The 20,662-nt window shown below is 41.8% G+C and overlaps 1 protein-coding gene across 1 annotated transcript in view; it reads right to left on the minus strand.

Annotated features, from left to right (window-relative positions):
* The window catches only part of KCNAB1 (potassium channel, voltage gated subfamily A regulatory beta subunit 1), a 198,112-nt gene that overhangs the window by 45,322 nt on the left and 132,128 nt on the right, over positions 1–20,662 (minus strand). Inside the window, exons 3-7 of the mRNA XM_004682320.2 lie at positions 15,061–15,098; positions 10,428–10,507; positions 8,595–8,639; positions 4,984–5,028; positions 3,137–3,180 (exon numbers count right to left, since the gene is read on the minus strand). Coding sequence (XP_004682377.1) covers positions 3,137–3,180; positions 4,984–5,028; positions 8,595–8,639; positions 10,428–10,507; positions 15,061–15,098 — 252 coding nt within the window. The remainder of the gene's footprint in view (positions 1–3,136; positions 3,181–4,983; positions 5,029–8,594; positions 8,640–10,427; positions 10,508–15,060; positions 15,099–20,662) is intronic.

A 20,662-nucleotide genomic window follows, 5' to 3' on the forward strand; every position in this document is an offset into this window, starting at 1 on the left:
GGTTTGGAGAGGTAGACTGGGTAGAATACGACAACGTCAAACAGGACACCAGTGCCTGAGAAGAGATTTTTGTTTGGGTGAGGACAGGCATACCAGCACTTTCTCCACTGCGAGAATGTGGGCCATTAACTGTGCAGTCTTCGGATGGCGTGTATGTAGTGAAAGGTGTCCTTATCCAGAGAATGAAGAGCAGCAGTGGCACTGATAAGACCAATGGGTGGCGGTGACAAGATGGCATTAAAGTGCTCATGATGACAGGCGCTGTGCTCTGTGTGACTGATCTAATTTCAACCCCTGCATAGTAGCCCTATGGGGTAAGAATATTTATAGCTTGTTTTATATTTGTGGAGATGGAGAGTTAGTGAGGTTAAGTAACTTGCACAAAGTCACTCAGCTCATAAATTACATTGTTGGAACTTGATCCAAGGTGTGTCTGATTTCAAAACCCAAGTGCCTACAAATATGTTAAAAATCAGTTAGTGAGAGAAACTCAAAGACTTTGAATATAATGGAATGATATCATTACTGTTCATCTAAGAATATAATTAATACTGGTGATATTAACAGTATCAAGTATATGTATAGGTATATATACATACATATTGCAATATCTAGCCATAAATGTTTCCATTTGAAATTAAATGAGTGAATACTGGAAATAATTTTTTAGTGCAGGTATAAGATGTTTCAAAGTAATTATCTTTATAAGTTAATAAGGCGCTCTAACTTTCTAAGTGCATGAATACCTTCAATTTGACATTATCTTTCAGATTAGGTTCATGGGGAGAAGAAGTTCCCAATAAAATGACAGCTGGGGAAAAAATATTTGCAATAAATATAACCAAAAAAGAGTGACTATTTAAACATACAATTAGCTCTTACAAATTGCAAATTAAAACCAAGACAAGCAACTTAAAAGAAGTATAAGAACATAAAAAGTTAATTCCCAGAAAGAGAAGCACAAAGTTATGACATCCACTGATAAATAAATGCATACATAAGCAAATACGACTAGCTACTCCATCAGAGTGGTATATTTTTCTTAGAAAATAATTTTGTGTTAAAGTATGCATTATTCTCTGACCTAACAATACCACTTCTAGTATCTACCACATTTACACAGGGATGATCACTTTCAGAATTCTCTTTAATACTATTAAATAAACTAGAAATAATCCATAAATCATATGTAGGTGCAGGAATACATGTGTACATTGTATTATAATTGAGAAAAATGTAGAGTTTATGTTAGTCTATAGAGCTTGATTCCTTTGGTTTTATACATACGCTTTTGTATTTATTTTGTAAGTAGAGAAAAGTCAGCATGACTAGAGACAAAAGTTGGGAAGGCTAATGCACCAGATTGTCAAAGTGCAGAGTGAAATGGATGACCATAGGGTGGTCTTGACATCTTTATTTTTATTTTTAAAGTGGTGGGATTAGAGTGCATTCTATGTTTTTGGTGACTTTAGCATGTCATAAATAAAATTAGTTGTTAAGAAGAGAAAATATATTGTCTTAATGATTCATCGTGAACCTAAAATTACAAAAATCATGAATTTTTATTTAATATGTTGGGAATAGATAACATCCATTTTTGACATTTTCCCCTTATTAAAAAAAGTTAATAACAATTCTGTAATATATATATGTGTAAGAAAGCAATAAAACTTTCTCACAATTTTCATAATCCTCACAATGAAGTAGAACAGTAGTTCTGTTCAATGGAAGAGTCTTAGCAGACTATTTTGTTTCTTGTTTATTTCTAAGCTGCACACAGTACCATTACCAAAGCAATAGTACAGGGAATCAATGAGTCAGTAGTAATTTGCTTACAAGTTTTTCTCTATATGTCTAACCTCTTTTTCAAAAGTATAGGTCTTTAACATCTGTCCACACAAAAACTTGTATGCAAGTATTCACAGGGAAGGAATGAAGGAAGTAACGCAGGCCTGAGCAAAACTAGCCCAGGCAAGCACCCCCCCACTCCCCCTGGAATGCAGGATAGGTTGAAGGGGGACAATGTCCATTTAAAATTGATTGGATAATGGGCATGGTGTGCCCCAGGCTGATTGGACTGGAGGCACCAGGAAATGAGACATCTATCCCTGGAAACCTGTCGGTGGGTGGTTGAACTGTGACCCAGGCTGTGACGTCTGTTATCTTTGAATCCATTTGCTAAGTTGAATTTGGCAGGCTCTGACATATGTAACGGCCAACAAGGCCAATATATTCCCTGACATTCCTTTGGTCGGGGTCTTGCCTGAATCGTGCGTGTCCAGCAGGGAACGGCTTGACCCTGGCTAGCCAGCCCAATAAACTCGACTTTGCGAATTGCATTCTTGCGTGACGCTCTGTCTTTCGCGGTAATCGAGTTCTCGGACCCTAACAATAGCAACATTATTCATAATAGTCAAAAAATGAAAGCAAACCAAATGTTCATCAGTTGATGAACAAACAAAATGTGGTATATTCACACAAAGCAATTTTACTTGGCAGTGAGAAGGAAAGAAGTACTGGTATGTGCTACATGGGTGAACATTAAGCTAAGTGAAAGAAGCCAGTCACAAAATACATACAGGTGATCTCATTCATAAGAAATGTCACAAGTCTTAAATCTATAGACACAAAAGCAGACTAGTGGTTGCTTGAGATGATGGGAAAGGGTCCAGAAGATACAAGAAGTGCCTGTCTATGCAAGTGTTTCTTTGTTTTTTTTTTTTGTGGGGGGTGGAGGGATGAACATGTTTTACAATGAAATTATGGTAATTATTATACAATGCTAATTAAATTTAGAACCAATGAATTGTACACTATAATGGTGAGTTTTATGGTTACATAAATGATATTTCACTAAATGTACCTAATTTTCAATTAAAGTTCTTTTAAAAAATCTTATGGGAGTGTTTTATTAATGTTAGCGTAGCTGTAAATGAAAATTCTAGAAACTTAGGTGTTTTTCCTTTGAGTTCCTATTCTCCTCTCCTCCCATTAACTCCAGAAAGAAACTTGGTCAATTGTGGTTCTTTTTATAGAAAATTTTCCTCCTCTGTATGTGTTTTGAGTCAATTTGATTGATACCTTTCTTGAATCAGCATCCCACAAAGAAAAATAAGATGGAAGCAGCAGTACCCACCTTCAATAATATGTTTTCTTGACAACCCTCTTTCCGTTTCAGCTCTAACAAGAAAAAAGAAGCAAATGACTTTGAGTGGGGGTGTGTTTTTTTATTTTAAATTGCTGTTTCAAAAGTACAGAAGAATAATCATTCGTGCTTGAAATGAATTGCTAATTTTATATCCCCCTTCTTGACAAATTCTGTACCACTGATGGCTGAAAAAGAAGGCTGGTGGACAACACACTGAGCTCCTTTTCTTTGGTGACCCCAGGAGATGACTTAACCTTATTGCCATCACACCTTGCTAATGAAATTCAGGCATTCACTCACACCCTCTTCATATTCAACTTGACCTATGATTCAACAACCTTCCCACCTATTTTTAACCAATTCAAACAAAAAAAAAAGGGGGGGGAGTGGGGGATAGCTTGACACAAGTTTGGGAAATTATTGTTGGTATCATTAGCTTTTCTGAGCAAGGAAGTAAATTGACAGAGCTTTCTGACTTTCCTAAGAAATGCAACAATTGTTTCATTTAAAATTGGAACTTAACTTCTTTAAGTTAGAACCCTAAGAAGACAAGTCTTTAATCTGAATTTTTACCTTCCCAAATTATTCTGAAACTTGGGTTAGTTAGAAATACGATCCTAGAGTTTAAAACCAATGACGAAATGTTTCGCCAACATCAGTATCTTTGGCAAGCTTTTCTTTTTACAACATAGCAATTCACCATCAACTTGGCAATTTTGTATGATTTACAAGTATATTAGATGGTATTGCATGTGGAACATGATTCTCACAGATTGTCTTACTTCCTGTTGGTTTCTAAATTATAGGCTAGATTTTGCATACCAGTGCAAAGCATCAAGAATCAGACACAGAGAGAATAAATCTATTTCTTACAGGACACTAAGTTGCTTTATTTTTATGTAGACCAGAATAGGAATAAATCCCCAAATGCCATCACTTTAGCATTACAGTCATCATTTGGCTCAAAAATAGCAATGAAATATGAATGTGTGTGTGTAACCATGTATAGGTTGCTTAGAAGAGTCTTGAAGAACTGGCCTCTGCTTTCTGTTTTGTTTTTAACTATCCTAGATCAAATACAGGGAAGTAAATAACCTCTTATTTGTTTTGTTGTGTTTGTTTTTTAAGACAGACATCTTTGAGAGTTTCATAAAAAGACATTTGGGATAGCTTGAGTCTTCTTGCATATTGGTCAAAAGGGCCCAGCTTCTAAGGCCTGATGAGTAATGGAAGTACCAGTTCAAACAGCAGCAGGCCTATCAGAAGCGTATTCATCCTGTGAACCCTGTTCTGCATTCTGCCACCGAGGAAGGACTTCTCTTTCATTTGATCTGATAGTGGGTGATGCAGGAAGCTTCCTGTTATTCTCCAACAAGAGGGTCCTTTTGATCAGTTCTTTCAGAGCCCTGTGCAGAATGATCAGAGACTTACACGTGGAGCTAGACAAGATATTTTTATCTCTGCGTTCTGTGGAAGTCTCTGAGTTTTGGCAAATTTGAGTAGCTTTTCTTCTGTGATGCTATGTACTTATTTTTTTTCCCCTGAAATCTGAACTCTGTTTTGGAAATGGTTCTAAGTATAAGGTTGGTATTTGAAAATCTCCATGAATCACTTAGTAACAAGTGACCACATGCTTTGCACTAAATTTCTTTGGGAGCATCTTGCTAAAACTGACTGCAAAGCAAATTGCCCTTTCCTTTGAATGAAAAAAACACTTTCTCTCCAAATCCATTAATTTTAGTATGTTAGATATAAAACAGTTGCCTAAGAGGATAAAAGCATAAACTACTAGTTGTTTTCTGTTGAGTAGGGAAAATTAAAAGTATGTAACTTACTTTCCACCCCAGTAGAGTTTAGTTGTTATGACCAGGCTGGACCTCCTGGATGTCAAGTAGACAAACACACAGAAGAAGATTAAAGACATTTCAGGTTATTGACTGAGTCCTATTATTTATTTATACACTATAAAACACAAAGACTCTATTGAACCTCACATTTCAATAATTTGGCAAAGAGGTAAATTTGTTAATTCATGTCAGTGAAATATAAGAACAAAAGGAAGTTGGGGAATGGGGACTTGGTGTCAGGTCCTAGTAGAGAGGTGTAAGCCCGTGACCTTTATCTGGAGGGGTGGAAGGAGAGACTATGCCAGCAAACAGGAGGCTGGGTGGGCCAGTGAGAGGGAAGGAAAAGGACTTCAAGAGTAGATGGCTTTAGCAGCTCAAGTAAACAGCCACCAACTAACACTTATTTATCATCTGACAAAACACAGATTGAGTGAGAACACTTCTGGGGTAGATTTACCCACTGCCAAGGACCGCGGACTGAGGACTTAAATGAGTTTGAGTTATGACCTTACTAATCATAACTTTCCTTTCTAGAAACTGATGACATGGAAATCAAATAGTGAAGTCAACTATAATAGTAAGAAAAAAAATCTTAAAGTGTTTTATTAGATAGAAATGTTATTTTAGGGAAGCCATCTTAAAACCCTTAACTGAAGGTTTTACCACAGGGGATGAAATGTGGTTGTCAACAAATTTATCTTTCCAGAGCCACAACCCAAGGGGAAGAAATGTAATTCTACCATTCTGATCGTAGAATAAGAACTATGTCTTGAGAATGACAATCATAGAATTTAAAGCTGGGAGGCAGGTCCCATTGTAATTTAGTTAATCTAGTGATGTAATTCAATTGAACTGGTCTAAAAAATCATTTGAGATTCAAAAGTTAAGGTCATATCTTGGGAGTATTGAAATAAGGCATTTATCATTCCATCAGCCTTCAAGTCAATGCCTGGGTCCCTCAGCTGTGAAAGCCTAGCATGATTAATGATAATCGATGGGGAATAGCAGAGACAATTCTGACAATTTGGTTGCAACAAGAAAAATTTGTAGAAAATGTCAGTACCCCCCAGGCCACTGATGTTAATTCCCTGAAAGGTAATTTGAATCATTGTAATGAAGGGTCTATAGATGTATGCATCTGGTGAGCACATACCCCACAGTAGCAGAGGCTCTTTCTGGGTTAATCCATCAACCTCATGACACTTATGATAGCAGCAATCTGCCACAGGGGAGCCAGCAAACATATTCAGAGCTTCAACAAAAGACTGGATGGAATATTATAAAAAATGAATTCAGCTCTTCTGATTATTCAGAGCAATTGAACCTGTCAAAGCTGCACACTCTATCTGAATATCACCGTAGATATATTTTTTCCAAAGTTGGGCTTTTATAAGATATTTGGTCGATACTGGTGTGCTAACATTTATGGTCAAATAGCAAGATTAGACAGCAACCTGGCAAATACTCACTGAGCCTCAAAGGCATTGAGAGCAATTCTTGGATACCGAGAATGATAACCCAAGTGTTTAGGTTTGACAAAAGCACAGCCTTCAAAATACCCATGTACTCCTCTTGTTTCAGCACTTCGCAGTGATGCCATCCATTTTACAGGTGGGGAAACCGAGGCTCAGGGAAGTGAAGAAAGTTGTCATGGGCAGTGTAGCTAGCAAGTGAAGACTCAGAACTAGAAGACAGTATGAAAGCACTTTTCTAACTCCATGCTCAGACGATAAGGGTGTCTTTGCCCCAGTCTTGTGGGGGCAGCTGAAAACTGAGATTTATATTCTGTAGCACAGTGATAGCTGGTTTTTATTTGCAAGACTGAAAAGCAGTTTGCAAAACGTGTATGCTAAACCACTGTCTAGAAAAGTGTATCATAGTCTCTGTGAGCTATGAAGAGTGGAGGCTAAATGCTTGTAGGTAACATGGCGTAAAGAGCAATGGCATGGGAATCTCCCTTCCTTGCACAGTTGAGCCTGGGTAGCCTACAGCCCACTGCAGATTCCACTGGACAATATGTGGACTTACCTCTAAGTTCTGTTCTAGGCTAAATTGTGTCCCTAGGAAGATATGTTGAAGTCCTAACCCTTTGTACTCAGAACGAGCGCTTGTTTGGACAAAAAGGTCTTGGCAGATGCAATTTGTTAAATTAAGCTGAGGTCATACAGGAGTAAGATAGATCCCTATTCAATATGACTGTTGTTATTTTAAGACACACAAACACAGAAAGGGGGAGCAGGCCACATGGGGTTGAGGCAGAGTCTGGAGGGCTGCAGCTGACAGGCAAAGACTGTTGAAGATGGCCAGCCATTGCCAGGATTGAGACAAGGAAGAACCCAGAGAACAGTGAGAGAATGAAGTTCTGCTGTCTTAAATTTTCTGCATGTGGCACTTTGTTATGGGAAAGTGATACAGTCCCACTTTGGGGAAGGAAACTCAGGCAAGTCTGAAGGGACATGAATATTAGTCCATACTTAAGGTTGAATATAGTTTATTCTTAATCTTACAGTCCCTGGAGTAGGGAAGGAGACATGAGAAGGAGAAAGTAGGTCACCATAGTAGTATCTCTATAAATTTCTGGTTTTCCATTTCTACAAAGCTCTCCATTCCTACCAAGTGTTTCACCAGGAATGAGGAGTCAGCAGCCTCGGGAAGCCAAAAAACTCACTCCCACCCTTCTGGTTTCCTTTCCTGGAGGGTGTTTAAATGACGTGTACATAGACATAATAAAACCAGCCTCAAGCTAAATTATAAGAATGTCCATTTTGCCTAGAATAAATTTTATACCTTCTATGTGTATATGCATAAGTACAAGGCTCTTTGCACACCTGTCTCACAAATGTTCTAGAAATGTTATTTAGTTGGCCATGGGCAGATGTTATGCCAGAGTGGATGAGGACCCCCCAAATGTGCCCATAGGTCATTACTGGGTTTTGCTTGATCCTGTGCTCACATTGGCAAGCAGTGGCAATTGGGGTTGAAGACTCACAGAGCCGTGTGTGTGTTGATGTGATAGTATCCCACAACACCACGGGCTCTTGCTACAAAAGTGATGGGAAGGGACATGGCCGATGGGGTGAAACAAGAGAGGAGCTCTAGCACACGGGGATGATGCTGACTGACTATGCCCAGGTAAGAAAACTTAGGGACTTTTATTCTAAGAGGGTCTTGTATCATTTCTTTGCAGCCAGTAATTCTTTGCAGTAACTAAAATGAAGCGTGGACATACACAAGTATATACAGATAATCAGCCCCTTCCCCACAAATGGCAGTCACAAGCCATACAAATGTCATGTTCCTTTATGGACAAATACTTCAGGAACATTCCCTTCCCTGATCAACCCCTAGGTGACTCATTGTGTTATACTAGTCAATAATTTCTGAGACACAAGTAATGAACATCTGGTATATATTTTCAAATTTCTGATATACAAGTAATGAATCTCTGGTATATATTTTCAAACTACTATAAGTCAGTCTTTTACCAAGAGTTGACTTGGGGGTGACTGTCTTTTGGTCAGTTATCAAACAATATTTTCTGTTCTGATGCAAAACAAATCTTTCTAAAGGTAAATAAACAATGATGGTGAATGCATTACCTCCAGCCTTTCTTTTTGATGATGCTTCCCAAAATCACTTCAGCCCTGGCAGAGAAACAGAGAAAATCTTAGGGTACAGTGACCTGGAAATGCAAGAGTCATGCAGAACCCAGCACCATTCCTTGTTTGAACTCTCAGTGCCCACATGTCCTGAAAATAGAAGCCGTTCTCGGCTGGTAGCACAGTTTCCGCTGTTTCTGCTTGTGCCTGCAGAATGCTGCTCCGGAGCATTCCAGAAGCACCTGCCAAATACTGACATGCTGGCAGGAGACCGCTTGCCACCCCGATACTAAGAAACAGTGGAGTCATTCAGCAATTTGGTGTTTCTGAACTGCTGATTCCATATATAAATGTTCCTCTTGGCAGTGTGCAAGAGTCAAGGCTTTCCTTCTAATGCTGAGGTGTCCATCGTGACAGGGAGGACTATAGATCTCACATAGTTTAGACAAAATATTGACTCCCTGGTGATCTTGCAAATAAAAAAAACACCAGCCATGTGTGTCTGATGTCCCAGAGACTGCAGTGCAGTGGCCACACACAGCATGCTTTGGTTTCCAGCGACAAATGTGTCACAGGAGCAAGATAGTAAGTCAAGTAGGGAAGTGCCCCCTACCCTGAGGTTTTGGAGAGGTCGCCAAAGACATCCCACCGCCCTCTCACCTCCACCTACCCCAGCTGAGACTCAAATTTAAAGACTAAAGTTTTCTCCAGTCTCTCCCAGGAAGACCAACGTGAGAAGTGACAAGGGAATGGGGACACCAGTGGACTTAGCACTGTCCATCAGGCTCCCATCGATGGGAATTATTTGTCTCAGCTGAATTCCTGTCTCTGTTGACGTGTCTGGCCCACAGGAAGTACAGTGTGGGTGAGCACTGGCACACGGCCCATGCGGGCCAACATGGGATCATGTGTGTCTCTCCCGCTGCTGCCGGATCACCTACCCCGCGGTCACCTTTGCAATCTCTCATCTCATGGTGGAAGTCTCTCCCCACTGCACACTGACGATCAATCAATAGCTAATCAGAAAAGATTATCCCTTCCCGGAGGAATACAAACAGCCTTGTGAGTTATGCCTCTTTTCTCCAACTTTTATAGTGTCTGGTACTAAACAGGTTTCAACAGAAGAAGTTGCTGAGAAAGGGGGACAGGTGACTCACAGAAACCTCAGAGACATGGACTCTGAGCCTCCTTGGTGGTCCTTAAACACAGGCCTGCCCTTGAGGAGGGAGCTCACGCCAGGAAAATGCTCAGACCAGGCCATGAGGAATGTGATTCAGCAAGTCTCCAAGGTGACAGTCATTCTCACCTGGAAAGAGCTATGTCAGACTCACAACCAGGGTGCTCCAGGTCAGTCTGCAATGTGTGTGTGGAACCTGGAGGTGTGTACTCTGACTTGGGGGGGAGCCTCTTTCTACGGCCCCAAACCTGCCCTCAGTTCCAGGGTGCTGTTATAACTAGATACAACTTCTCTAGCAAAAGAAGCAAAATATCTGACAGTCCCTTCATCCTCAGAATGGGGTTGGCAATGCCTTCTTGTCAGTGGATTTGGGCCCTTCTTTTTATTTCTTATCTGCCCATAATGCTAGGTGCAGGGACAGGCCTGCAAACAGGAAATCTCCCCTTGCCTCCTGGCAGAGCGGACACTCCATTTTTATTGGAGGTTGAGGAATACTCAGGTTGGTTATGAAAGAATTGGACGTGGCACATTCATTCGCTCACTCATCTAGTCAACTCACATGTATTGATCTCCATTGCCCCCTCTGTCCCTCATGCAGGCAGAGTCTCTTGACTCCATAAATGACACTTGAGAGATACAAACAGGGACTGGCTTACTTCCCAGCAGCATACACCTCCGCAGTGTCAAAGAGATTGACTCCACTCTCGTAGGCAATTGTCATCAGCCGTTCAGCCACCTGCAAGAGAATGGAAGCCAGTGAGGAAAGGCAAGAGCTTCTCCAACCTAGGGAGTCCCACCGCTTCCGCTGGTGGCCTTAAAAACACTGAGCTCTACTGCTGGTTTTTCATAGACATATTAAAGACACAAAAATAAATACACGGGGTCAGATTTTCCTGTCCTCAGACCAGGCCAGCAGGGACGTTGCTCAGTGTTGGGTAAGTCAGCCAGCAGGAGATAGGGAGCTGGATGACTTGTGTTTCTCACTCTACTTGGGAGACCTTTTGACAACATTCTCGGTGGCATCAGAATCTGACAAAGAGGCTCATTTGTAACACTGGTGTCTCCATTTCTCTTCTCCTTTCTCCAAGTCGATAGGTTTTGGCAGTTGATGCCACCTGGCCTAAAAGCTTGTGCCTTTCCCCCTCAAGGCTTAGTAAACTGTGCTGATGAACCAAAGACTGGACAGAGCTGTGCTGTTGTAAAACTCCTGCCACTGACACTTTAGCAAAATCCCAGGTGCCATCACAGAGCAACCAGGCAGCTGAATGGACAGGACAAGACGGGGTGCTGGGAGAAAGCACACTGGTCACCCGGGAGCCAGCTCTCCCTGGCAGCCTGCCAACATCACCATACTCCCTGTTCTTTCTTTTGTGCTGTTGAACCAAGTGGCAAATATATCAGAATATAGGGGAAGCTGTCAACTACAGCTTGAGGGTAGCCATAGAGGGACAGTGATATGCAATGTGGGGAGAGGCCCACATTTTGCTGATAAATTTATTAGTTGAAAAATTACACAACTCACAAATAATGACAATTGATTTTTCCATTATGCTTTTGATTGTAGGTTAAAGTTGCTTCATCAGCATTTCAAGGATAAATTATTTTTCTGTTGCTCTACATATTGACCTACCAAGAAAAGTGTTAGGTGAGCAAAATGGAGTGTAGGCAACTCCTTTAGAATAATAGCAGCAAAAGAGCCATTACCGTTTTTAATCTGCTGCCATTAGGATATTTATCCTCCATAGAGCTTAACAGCTCAAGCAAGTAAAGCTTTTCTCTGTATTGGACACTCCAATAAAAATGGAGTGTTCGGTGTTTTAGAATTGGACAAAAATTATATATTATTCTTGTCACATGATACACTGGTGGGTGATTATTAGGAAATGTGCATACAGATCTTACCTAGAAACTTTAAGGCAGAGAATCCTGAATGGAAAGATGACTAAAGGATTGCTGGGAAACTTCCCAGCAGTAGAATTTGAAGACTTGAATGTGGAATAATTAAATCACTTAACAAAATCCAAAGACCAATTTCTGACCTGGTTTGTACCATTTAGTAGATAAAATCATTTGACATCTCTGTCACTCAGTTTCTTCCTCTGCAGGAAAAGGATGATTCTGTCCAGTTGCCCCAGGGAGACAGGTGGCCCAGAAGGCTGAATTCACCTGCTTGTCCTGGGGTTCTGATGTGCCTAAGAAAGGTCATTGGACACTTTTGGTCCAGGAGATTCATGGAGAGATTTGCACTGAAGTTCTGGAAACACTTTTCCTTGTTTTCATTGTTTTTAGAATCAACAGTCTCCCTGCAGCTATTGTTCTAATTGAGGCCTAGAATTCCTGTAGCTGTTTTACTTCCTGAGGCTAACTTCCACACTCAAAGGAACCTGGGGTCAAGAGGATCACTGGAAAATGGGTGGGAGCCACTGAGTCAGCCCTGAAGCTGATTCTGTTTCTATACTTGTTTGAAAGTCAAAATGTTTTCCCTTGTTGGTTAAGCCAATTTATTATCCCCTGCTAATCAAAGGCATTCAATTAACTTAAGGATGAGAAAATGTAAATAAAGCTAAAAATTAGGTGGTAGAAGATGATACTATACCTTAATCATTATTTAAATGAATTATCACCTGTGTTAACACATTTCTTGGTTTTCTGAGGAAGCCACATTCTCTTCAGGAGGGGTCTCACAGAGGTCTTTAGCTTGGTGTTTGAATCACATCCCTGTCAGGTGGTGTTCAACATGTGGCTGAACTTGCCCCTAATGGGAACATGGCTACCCCCAGAGGGGGTGCCCACCCACCATTGTATTGGTCAGCACATTAGCAAACAACAGTGTGGTCATTTAGGATGCCATACTTATTATACCTGCTTTGTGCTGAGCTCATCTGAGCCAAGAAAAAAAAGCAGGAGAGGTCCCTCCCTGGTGGCACAGCAGGTTAAAGCACAACACTAAGAAGAATCTAAAGCCACTTCAGCATGAGTTCGATCCCCACCCCAGAGGTGACCACATGGCACAGCAGACCTTTCCTGACCCGCCCGCTGCTCCCCTCAGCAGTGTACTTCGTCAGTTGGCCTGTCCTGTTCCCCACTCTGTCTCTGGTGAATCCTCTCAACACCCCTGCACCTCTGGCCTGTACCCTACTTCTGTATGCATAAATAATCTTTTAAGAAAAAAAAGTAGGACAATCTGGCAGGAATGTTTGCAGCTTTTGCCTGCAGTTGTGCCACTTGGAAACAGGGGAACACTAGCAATTCAAGCACCTGCGTGCCTTGGTCTAGCATGCTCCCTCCTCTCTGCTGCCATCTCTTTGGGGGACCGGGGAAGCCACCCTCCTTTCTGACAGGACAATCCCTCTTCCTCTGACCCCAATCTGAGCCAAGAGACTCTGCAGCCCTTCATGACCTTCTTGCTGTTTTTAGAATGGTAGTTTTGAGATGACTCCCTGAGGAAGCCACTCTGTGCACGCTGACCCGGCTGGCTGGGCTCAGAGACCTCTGAGCAGAGATATGAGGCAAAGGGGAGATGATGGCTTACTGCTGGCCCCTCTGCTCTGATAGGGGACACGTTTGTCTTTGCCCCTTACAGTCTATCCCAGGCAGTAGAAGGCTGAGCACACTGGTCCCAGCAGATCCTTACATTTAGACCTGCTGACTTGTCACTTATCTTAGATCTGATATAGTTTGCAGCTGTTACTTTGCTAATGGAGGACTTTTCTCCACGATGCTCCATGTACTCCTCTCAATGCCATCAGAGGGTCATATAGGGGACCCTATGATGGCCATTCTGGCCCTCCTCAGAACTGAAGGACTTGTCTCCCTTGCTGCTGGGAGTGATGCCATCAGTTGCTTCCATTAGTCTCCACGTCCAATGTCAAGTCTGCTTCCCACAGCAGCTTCTAGCATCTAATAAATGTGCAGTCATCTTGTGCCAACTTGGGAGAACTCTGCAGGGCTGTCTCAGCTTTGGAGGTCTCCAGGGGAATCAGCTGAGGTCACTACTGAGACTCCATCATGGGCCAGTTTCTCTACCCAATCTTGCTTCCTCCCCTGTCCTGCACTGATCCTGAGGGCACTTTCAAATAACTGTCTTGCATGTGACTCTCCTCAGTGTTCATCCCCCAGGCACCCTCTGCCCCCAACCCCCCAAACACACAAGCCCTCTGTGGTGACCTATGCCCAATATGGAGGACAGGCATTCAGGCAGATCACCATATACAGCTAACGCTTCTCCCCTCAAGTCTATGAAACAACACTGGTGGTCTTGGGAGCTGTGGAAAAGACCACTGCTTTGCTGATATTTCTCCTTAGAAATGATGTTAAGAACCACCTTTACAAAGGGCTTTTTCTGGACCAGGCACCAAGCTAAGTTTTATAGTACTTATATATCAATTATTGGTCTATGTCTATGTCTCTAGTCTAAACCATGACACTGCTGTGTAGGGGCTCATTCAGCTTTCTGATGTGACTGATGTAATGTTAGTAAGTCTCTCTAGTCAATGGCAAGGCAGACTGGATTCCACTGAGAATTCCTATGCAGATACTCTGTGTTGGTTCCACCACAGTGTTGCAAATAGGCAGCAAGGGTCAGAGGGGTGCAGAAGTGTTCCCTCAGGAGAGTTGCCATTCAGTGCCTGCCAAATTCACTTCTGCTATGAAGAGAGTCCTTGAAGGCATAAGAAAATCACTGCGGTAAGCTTTGGTTTGAATGTGTTAATGAAGATTTAAAGGAATTTTCTGGTGCATGTAATATGGTTGCCATTTATTGTCTACTCTTTACTGTGCAAACATCTGATGAGTCTAACATGGTCAGTTCCTTCAAGAGAACTTCAAGGTGGCCATGATGATCCCATTGGACATAGAAGCAAATGGGCTCGGAAGGTGGACACACTTGCCCAAGATAGGGTGACTGACTGTCCAGGATTGACCAGGAATGGGATATCCATTGTGAAAATGGGAAAATTCATGCAAAATTGGTACTAGTGGGTCACCCTTGGTGATGCCAAAACAAGCCAACCAAAATCAACAATTAAATGTTTCTATAAGGTGACTAAATATTAATTCCAAACTGTCTGTCTTGTTCTCTACTGAGCCTTCACACAATATAGATTGACAGCCTCAAAGGCTATTAATAGTCTAAAAAATAAAAACTACAAGAAACAAGATGAATGTGAAAATAAGCTTCAATCCAATCTTAACTATTTCCTGTGACATTTCTCCATAAAAGGCCAAGACCCAACTCTACAGCTCTTCATTTTCTTGGGTCAGCATAGTAGAAGCCAAAAGTTAACTTACCTCATCTGAAATTTGACCACCAAATGTCACCCATGTTCCTAGAAAGGAATGAATATGTATATATTATTTACAATCATTTTTATAATATCACGCATAATGAGAGGAGACACTGTTTCTTGATCAGGACAACTTGTTAGGATTTCCCCAAAGGTGCCTGGGTAAGGGGCAGAATGGACTAAAGTTTATCTGTTCTTCTCCTCTCAGGAGTTCTCCAGCAGGGCTCTGTACCTCAATGGGGAAAGTTACCTAACATGCCAGTGAGAGCCCACACGTTCTATACTCAAAGTTACCTATACTTTGAGTATACTCAAAGTATACCTAACATGCCAGTGAGAGCCCAATCCTACTGTGTGCTTTTAATGAAAATGGATCTGTCATACATACAGCAAGTTCACTCCTAAGTATGTATCCTCCACATAAATAAGCACTATTTTGAAAATAAACACAGTCAGCCCTGTGTTTATTGCAGCACTATTTACAAGAGCCAAGATATGGAAACAATCCTAGTGCCTAAAGCAGATGAGTGGATCAAGAAGATATGGCCCACATGCACAATGGAATACTACTCAGTGATCAAAAAAAAAATTCACACCATTTGTAGTAATATGGATGGAGCTGGAAGGGGTCATGCTAGGTGAAATAAGCCAGAAGCAGAGAGGTAAATACTGGATGGTTTCAATGTGGGTTACACAGAAATCAAACAGAGGATCAAAGACAAATATTAAAATCTACCTTGAAAACTGACCATAGGTCTGAGGCATCTAGGAGGGAGAAGAGAGGTGTGGGGACAGGAGGGGTGAAACTACCATGGGCTTTGTGGGTGGCCTGGTAGTGGGAGAGCGATCACATCTGAGGGGAACATCCCACAGTGTTCAAACAATGAACATATAAACAATAGTACTTCATTGAAAAAAATTTAAAACCCCATAAAAACAAAATGTTTTTTCTTCTACTACAGGACCAGGAATGCTCCGTACAGGAGCACGGAGCTCAGGCCCACTTGGACCACAGAGCACAAAGTGGAGGTAAGATGTTGGCTCATAGTTCCCCTCCTGGCCTCCAACTAGGGCTGCTTGGCATTCCTCATCACCTTTCAAAAGAACCCCTTCAGCTGTTCTAGTCCCCACTTTCAGTCCCCCACCCCCAACCTGGAGTGACACTGAAGCCTCTTTCTGTGATGACCAGACTCCAGAGTGGAACTCTCCAGTGGTTTGGGGCTGGGGGTGGGGGCAGTAGCTAGAGTGTGGCCAAGTTGGCCTGCAGTCATCTCTTCATTCAATCCCCCCTTGACCCTGTTTGTTTTCTGAGCCCTAATACACGCAAGACACGGGCATTGCACCCAGATCCTCTCCCAGGAGCTTACGATACTACTTGCCACACAGTACTACTGAGGGAAACTCGGGCTGCAGGGGAGGAAGTGATGCACCTGATGGGGAACGTGGGGAAGCCAAGAGCCAGAACCTCCGAGGGGGCTGAGGATGCTGGGCTGGTCCATTGGGCCAAGTGATGAAACAGGGCACGGGGTGGGGGGTGGCGGGAGGGAGAGCAGCCAGGGTCTGGGTGCAGCCGCTATTTGGGGGGACAGGTAAAGAAAAGCTGTTGGAATCTCATGCTTTGTAGTTCATGATGACAGAGCTACTATATATGGAACATTTTGCAAATGCCAGGCAATATGCAGAAATGTGTAGACTTATATCACCAACCATTTGTCAAACTTACAAGGCAGTTTTATTCTGCATGTTTCCCGATGGGGAAGCTAGCCTTTTCATCCTAATAAGTGGAATATTCAGCAGTTCCCAAACATGCCTCATTGTGAGAAAGCCCTCCTTTTCAGCAAATCTCTCTGCTTCATTAGGAAATCTACTTAATTATTGACACTTGGATTTCATACTCCATGGAAGCATGTTGATGTTATTGTACTTTTTCTCTTCTTGACTCTTAGGAACTAAAGCAAAGGCAGGTGACATTTTGCATCCCTAGAGGTTACAAATGGCCACTCCCAGGTTGAACTCAGCTCACAGACTATTTTACCCCATTAGAATGATTTGACTCACTTAGCATTTTAATATATTTTTTACTAAGATACCGATATTTAAATGACTGGGAAAATTTCCTCAAAATGTCTGACTTCCAGCCAGAGGACCAATGTCCTCACAAAGCAGCAAGGCCCTGAATGTCAGGGGCAATGTCCTATATGGAAGCTACGTTCCCACACCTCCCTGAGTGTCTTCAACATGAAATCAAATAGCACTTGTTACTGACCACTACACATTGACAGCTATTCTTACCATAAAATTGAGAAAATGTGTATCTAACTCAAGAGTAGTCAAGTATTTCAAGAAAAAAAATAGGAGTGTATTTTTTATTTTGATAAATGGGAAGACTATCCAAATGAAGAATGTTTGCACAGAAAAATAACAACTTTAGGCACCATAATAACACTGGCCATGACTGGTATACCAAAAAGAAGGGTGTTGAGAAACTTTATGGACTGAAAAAATGGCCGTGTTTGTTTGGCCGTGTTTGTTTTTGAATGAGAATAAAATAAATGATCTGCTATGAAATGCAATTCTCTATTAAGTGAAAAAATTGCCTGGGCATCAAAACCTTTTTTTACAGACACTTTTATAAGAGTCTCTTTAGATGCAGCAGAAATTATGTGTCTAGAGAATAAACAAGCATTTGCAACTGTGAGTGGAACCAAAAACACTGCATGTAGCTCAGTATGTTCAAATTACTGTTGAGAACTTTCTGGATAGATTACATGATTGGTGGCACTTTTCTATTGCAGCAAATAGAACATAGTTACAAATAATAGCACACTGTTAGCTCTATTTATTTGTGATGTTTTGAAGGGGGTCAAATAATTTTTAGAAAGTGACTTTTTGAAAAGCAAAACTTTAGGAAATGGATACTTCAGAAAGTTCGCAGACCTTTGGATGCAGAATGCTGTGCTCCTAGTTTGTAAATGCTTCTGCAGGCCAAGGGCACAGTTGCCATTGAAGCTGTCAAACAACAGATATGAAGTGGCAGTATGAAGTGGCCCTGCATCTAAGTCGCTCATTTCCTCATTCACTGGGAATTGCTCTGGGCTAAAAAGCTAAAATGGGACAAGCCACAGACTCAGTATTAAAAACACAAATTAGCTATTCTTCTAGATCTTGGAGCAAAAACAGGTCAGCATTTGCTTGATGAATGTGCTGGCTTACTTGCACTGTGATGCCAAAGAAAGGTGGTGTTTGAGCTGCTTGTGTGCTCAAATGGAATCGTCTTACCTTCTCTCCCTCCCTCCCTCACCCCACCCCTCCAGGGGCTCACCCAACACCACCTCCCTTCTACACTCTGGCTGCAAGGCATCCAGCAAGGGTGGGGTGGCACAGTATGGGGGGATCCCCAAGTCACACAGAAGGAAGATTTGCTACTTACAGAGTGTCCCTCCCTTGGATAGAGAGGGGTAGAGGGCCAGCCTTCCACAAGAGGGGGACTCTGCACTATTATCTTTTCTAGCCCCCCACCTTCCCCCACCTAAGCAAAAGTGGCTTATTAATATTCTCAAAACCCTCTGTGACAATTTTCTTAATCATTTTTTGCTTCTAATTGGAACATGCCTTCTTGAGACCTATGATGTATGATTATATCACTGTGAAATTTCAAATTAATGGGATGTGACTTAGATAATTTTAGTAAACTGACACTTATTTCTACCCTTTTATAAGAAGCTATAGAAAAAGAACTCTGAGTATATGCTTTGAAAACCTCAGTTTGGGTCCCTGGGAGCACACATACCATAACATAGAAAATGACTGAGCAAATGTAAAAAGAAAACAGCCTTTACACACACACGTACACCTATTTTGGTTAATCAGTTACCTTGTCAGTGGCTTATAAGGTAATTGCTTGTGGGTTATTCATCAACAAGCAAACATGTTTATCATGTAATGACCTCTTTGCTTGAATTTGAAGACATATTTAGATGAAGAATGTTAACATCTCCTATCACCACTGTGTAGTAGCAAAACCAGAAAGTGAACACTGGAACAACTCTCCTATCTAAAATGCAGATTTGTTCTGAATTTCACTGTACTGTTTATTCCAGGATTGCAAGCAGGGTGCAACTTTGCTTTCTGTGTTCACGTCTCTGCCCTCTTCTGACCCGTGACAGTTCCTTATTCTTCCCTGTATATTATGACTTTGATACTTCTGAAACATCCTGAACAAGGTTGTCTAATGTTCTTAATTTGTGTTTGCACCATGTTAAGGTTCTTGACTTGGTGCCTTTCTTTTCTGTGTTGCATTTTGATTTGCTTAAAGTTTGGATTAAAAAAAAAAGTAACAGGAAGAAAATAAGTATGTGCAATTACAATATTCATTATGCCACAGCCAGCAATCTTTTTCCTTCAACAAGTATTTATGGAGTCTCCTACATACCAGGCACTGTATCATGTGGTCAAGATACAACAGTGAACAAGGCTAGTATTTCTCCCCCTATAGAGCAGGCTTATGGAGAAAGATAATATAAACACGTAGTACTTATGAATGCTAATTTGACCAATAAAATATAAAATGCCCATGTTTAGTGAAGAGGTTTAAATATCATTTTAAAAAAATAAGTTTATTTTTACATAATTTTGTGCCTTTTCCATCTCAGCTGTAATCCCCGTAGGCATCCCATCACCAAATCACCCATGTGCCATCACCATAGTCCAGAGCAGTTCCCCTTCCCGCCCTCCCATGCCTCCCCCGTTTTTGAACCCATTCCCCACTCCACCCCTATAAAATGTCTCTTGTATATAGTCGTTCATTATTATTATTTTCTCGCCTGGTCCTTTATGCTCCTGCTATGAGTGACACCAAGACCCACTTGGCATAGTTAAGGTGAGCCAGAGGCCACTGTGGCCAGAGAAGAAAATGTGAGGAACGCGTGTGTTGGGGCCATGACCGTTATAGAAAGGAACTTGGAGAAGCCGATGAAGAGTTTAGAAAAGGGAACTGTTAGTCTGTTGTTCTCTGAGGAGGAGCAGCTCCTGTGATGCTGAGGATGAAACTCTGAAGCAGAGGCTGACCCCCTGGTTAGGAGCTGCTGGGCTAACCCAGGTGACACATGACAGTGGGTTGGTCTGAGGTGGTGTCAGTGAGGAGGACATGCAGTGGTTAAAGTGGCTGAATTCTGAAGGTCAGTCAGTAGGATCTGCTGACTGAAAGGACACAGGCATGAAAGAGGGTGAGAAAGGGCAACATCAAGGTCACAGCAGGGGAGAACGGAGTCAGTTCGACACATGTCACTATGGGTCAAACTAGTTTAGGTTTTGTGAACTGAGCGCAGGGCAACTGCAGGTTGCTGTGTCCAGCTTTTACCAAATGATGGAGAGGAAGTTAATCTAGAGGCATTTACAGTTACTCAGTTCATAATGCCAAAGAATTTTAGGTAGAGGCTTAAAACCCAGATGTCACTGAATTTAGACAATGAAGCAAATTAAAAACCATATTCTCTATCTCATTTGAATAGAATTAGTCCTCGAAAGAGATGGAGCTGGAAGTGGAAGTTTCCTTCTAAAATACCAGGGAGGGGCCTCCCTGGCGGTGTAGGGTTAAAGTCTCAGCA

The sequence above is a fragment of the Condylura cristata genome, unplaced genomic scaffold (genome assembly GCF_000260355.1).
Source record: "Condylura cristata isolate star-nosed mole 26May11 unplaced genomic scaffold, ConCri1.0 scaffold00014, whole genome shotgun sequence".
NCBI lineage: Eukaryota > Metazoa > Chordata > Mammalia > Eulipotyphla > Talpidae > Condylura > Condylura cristata.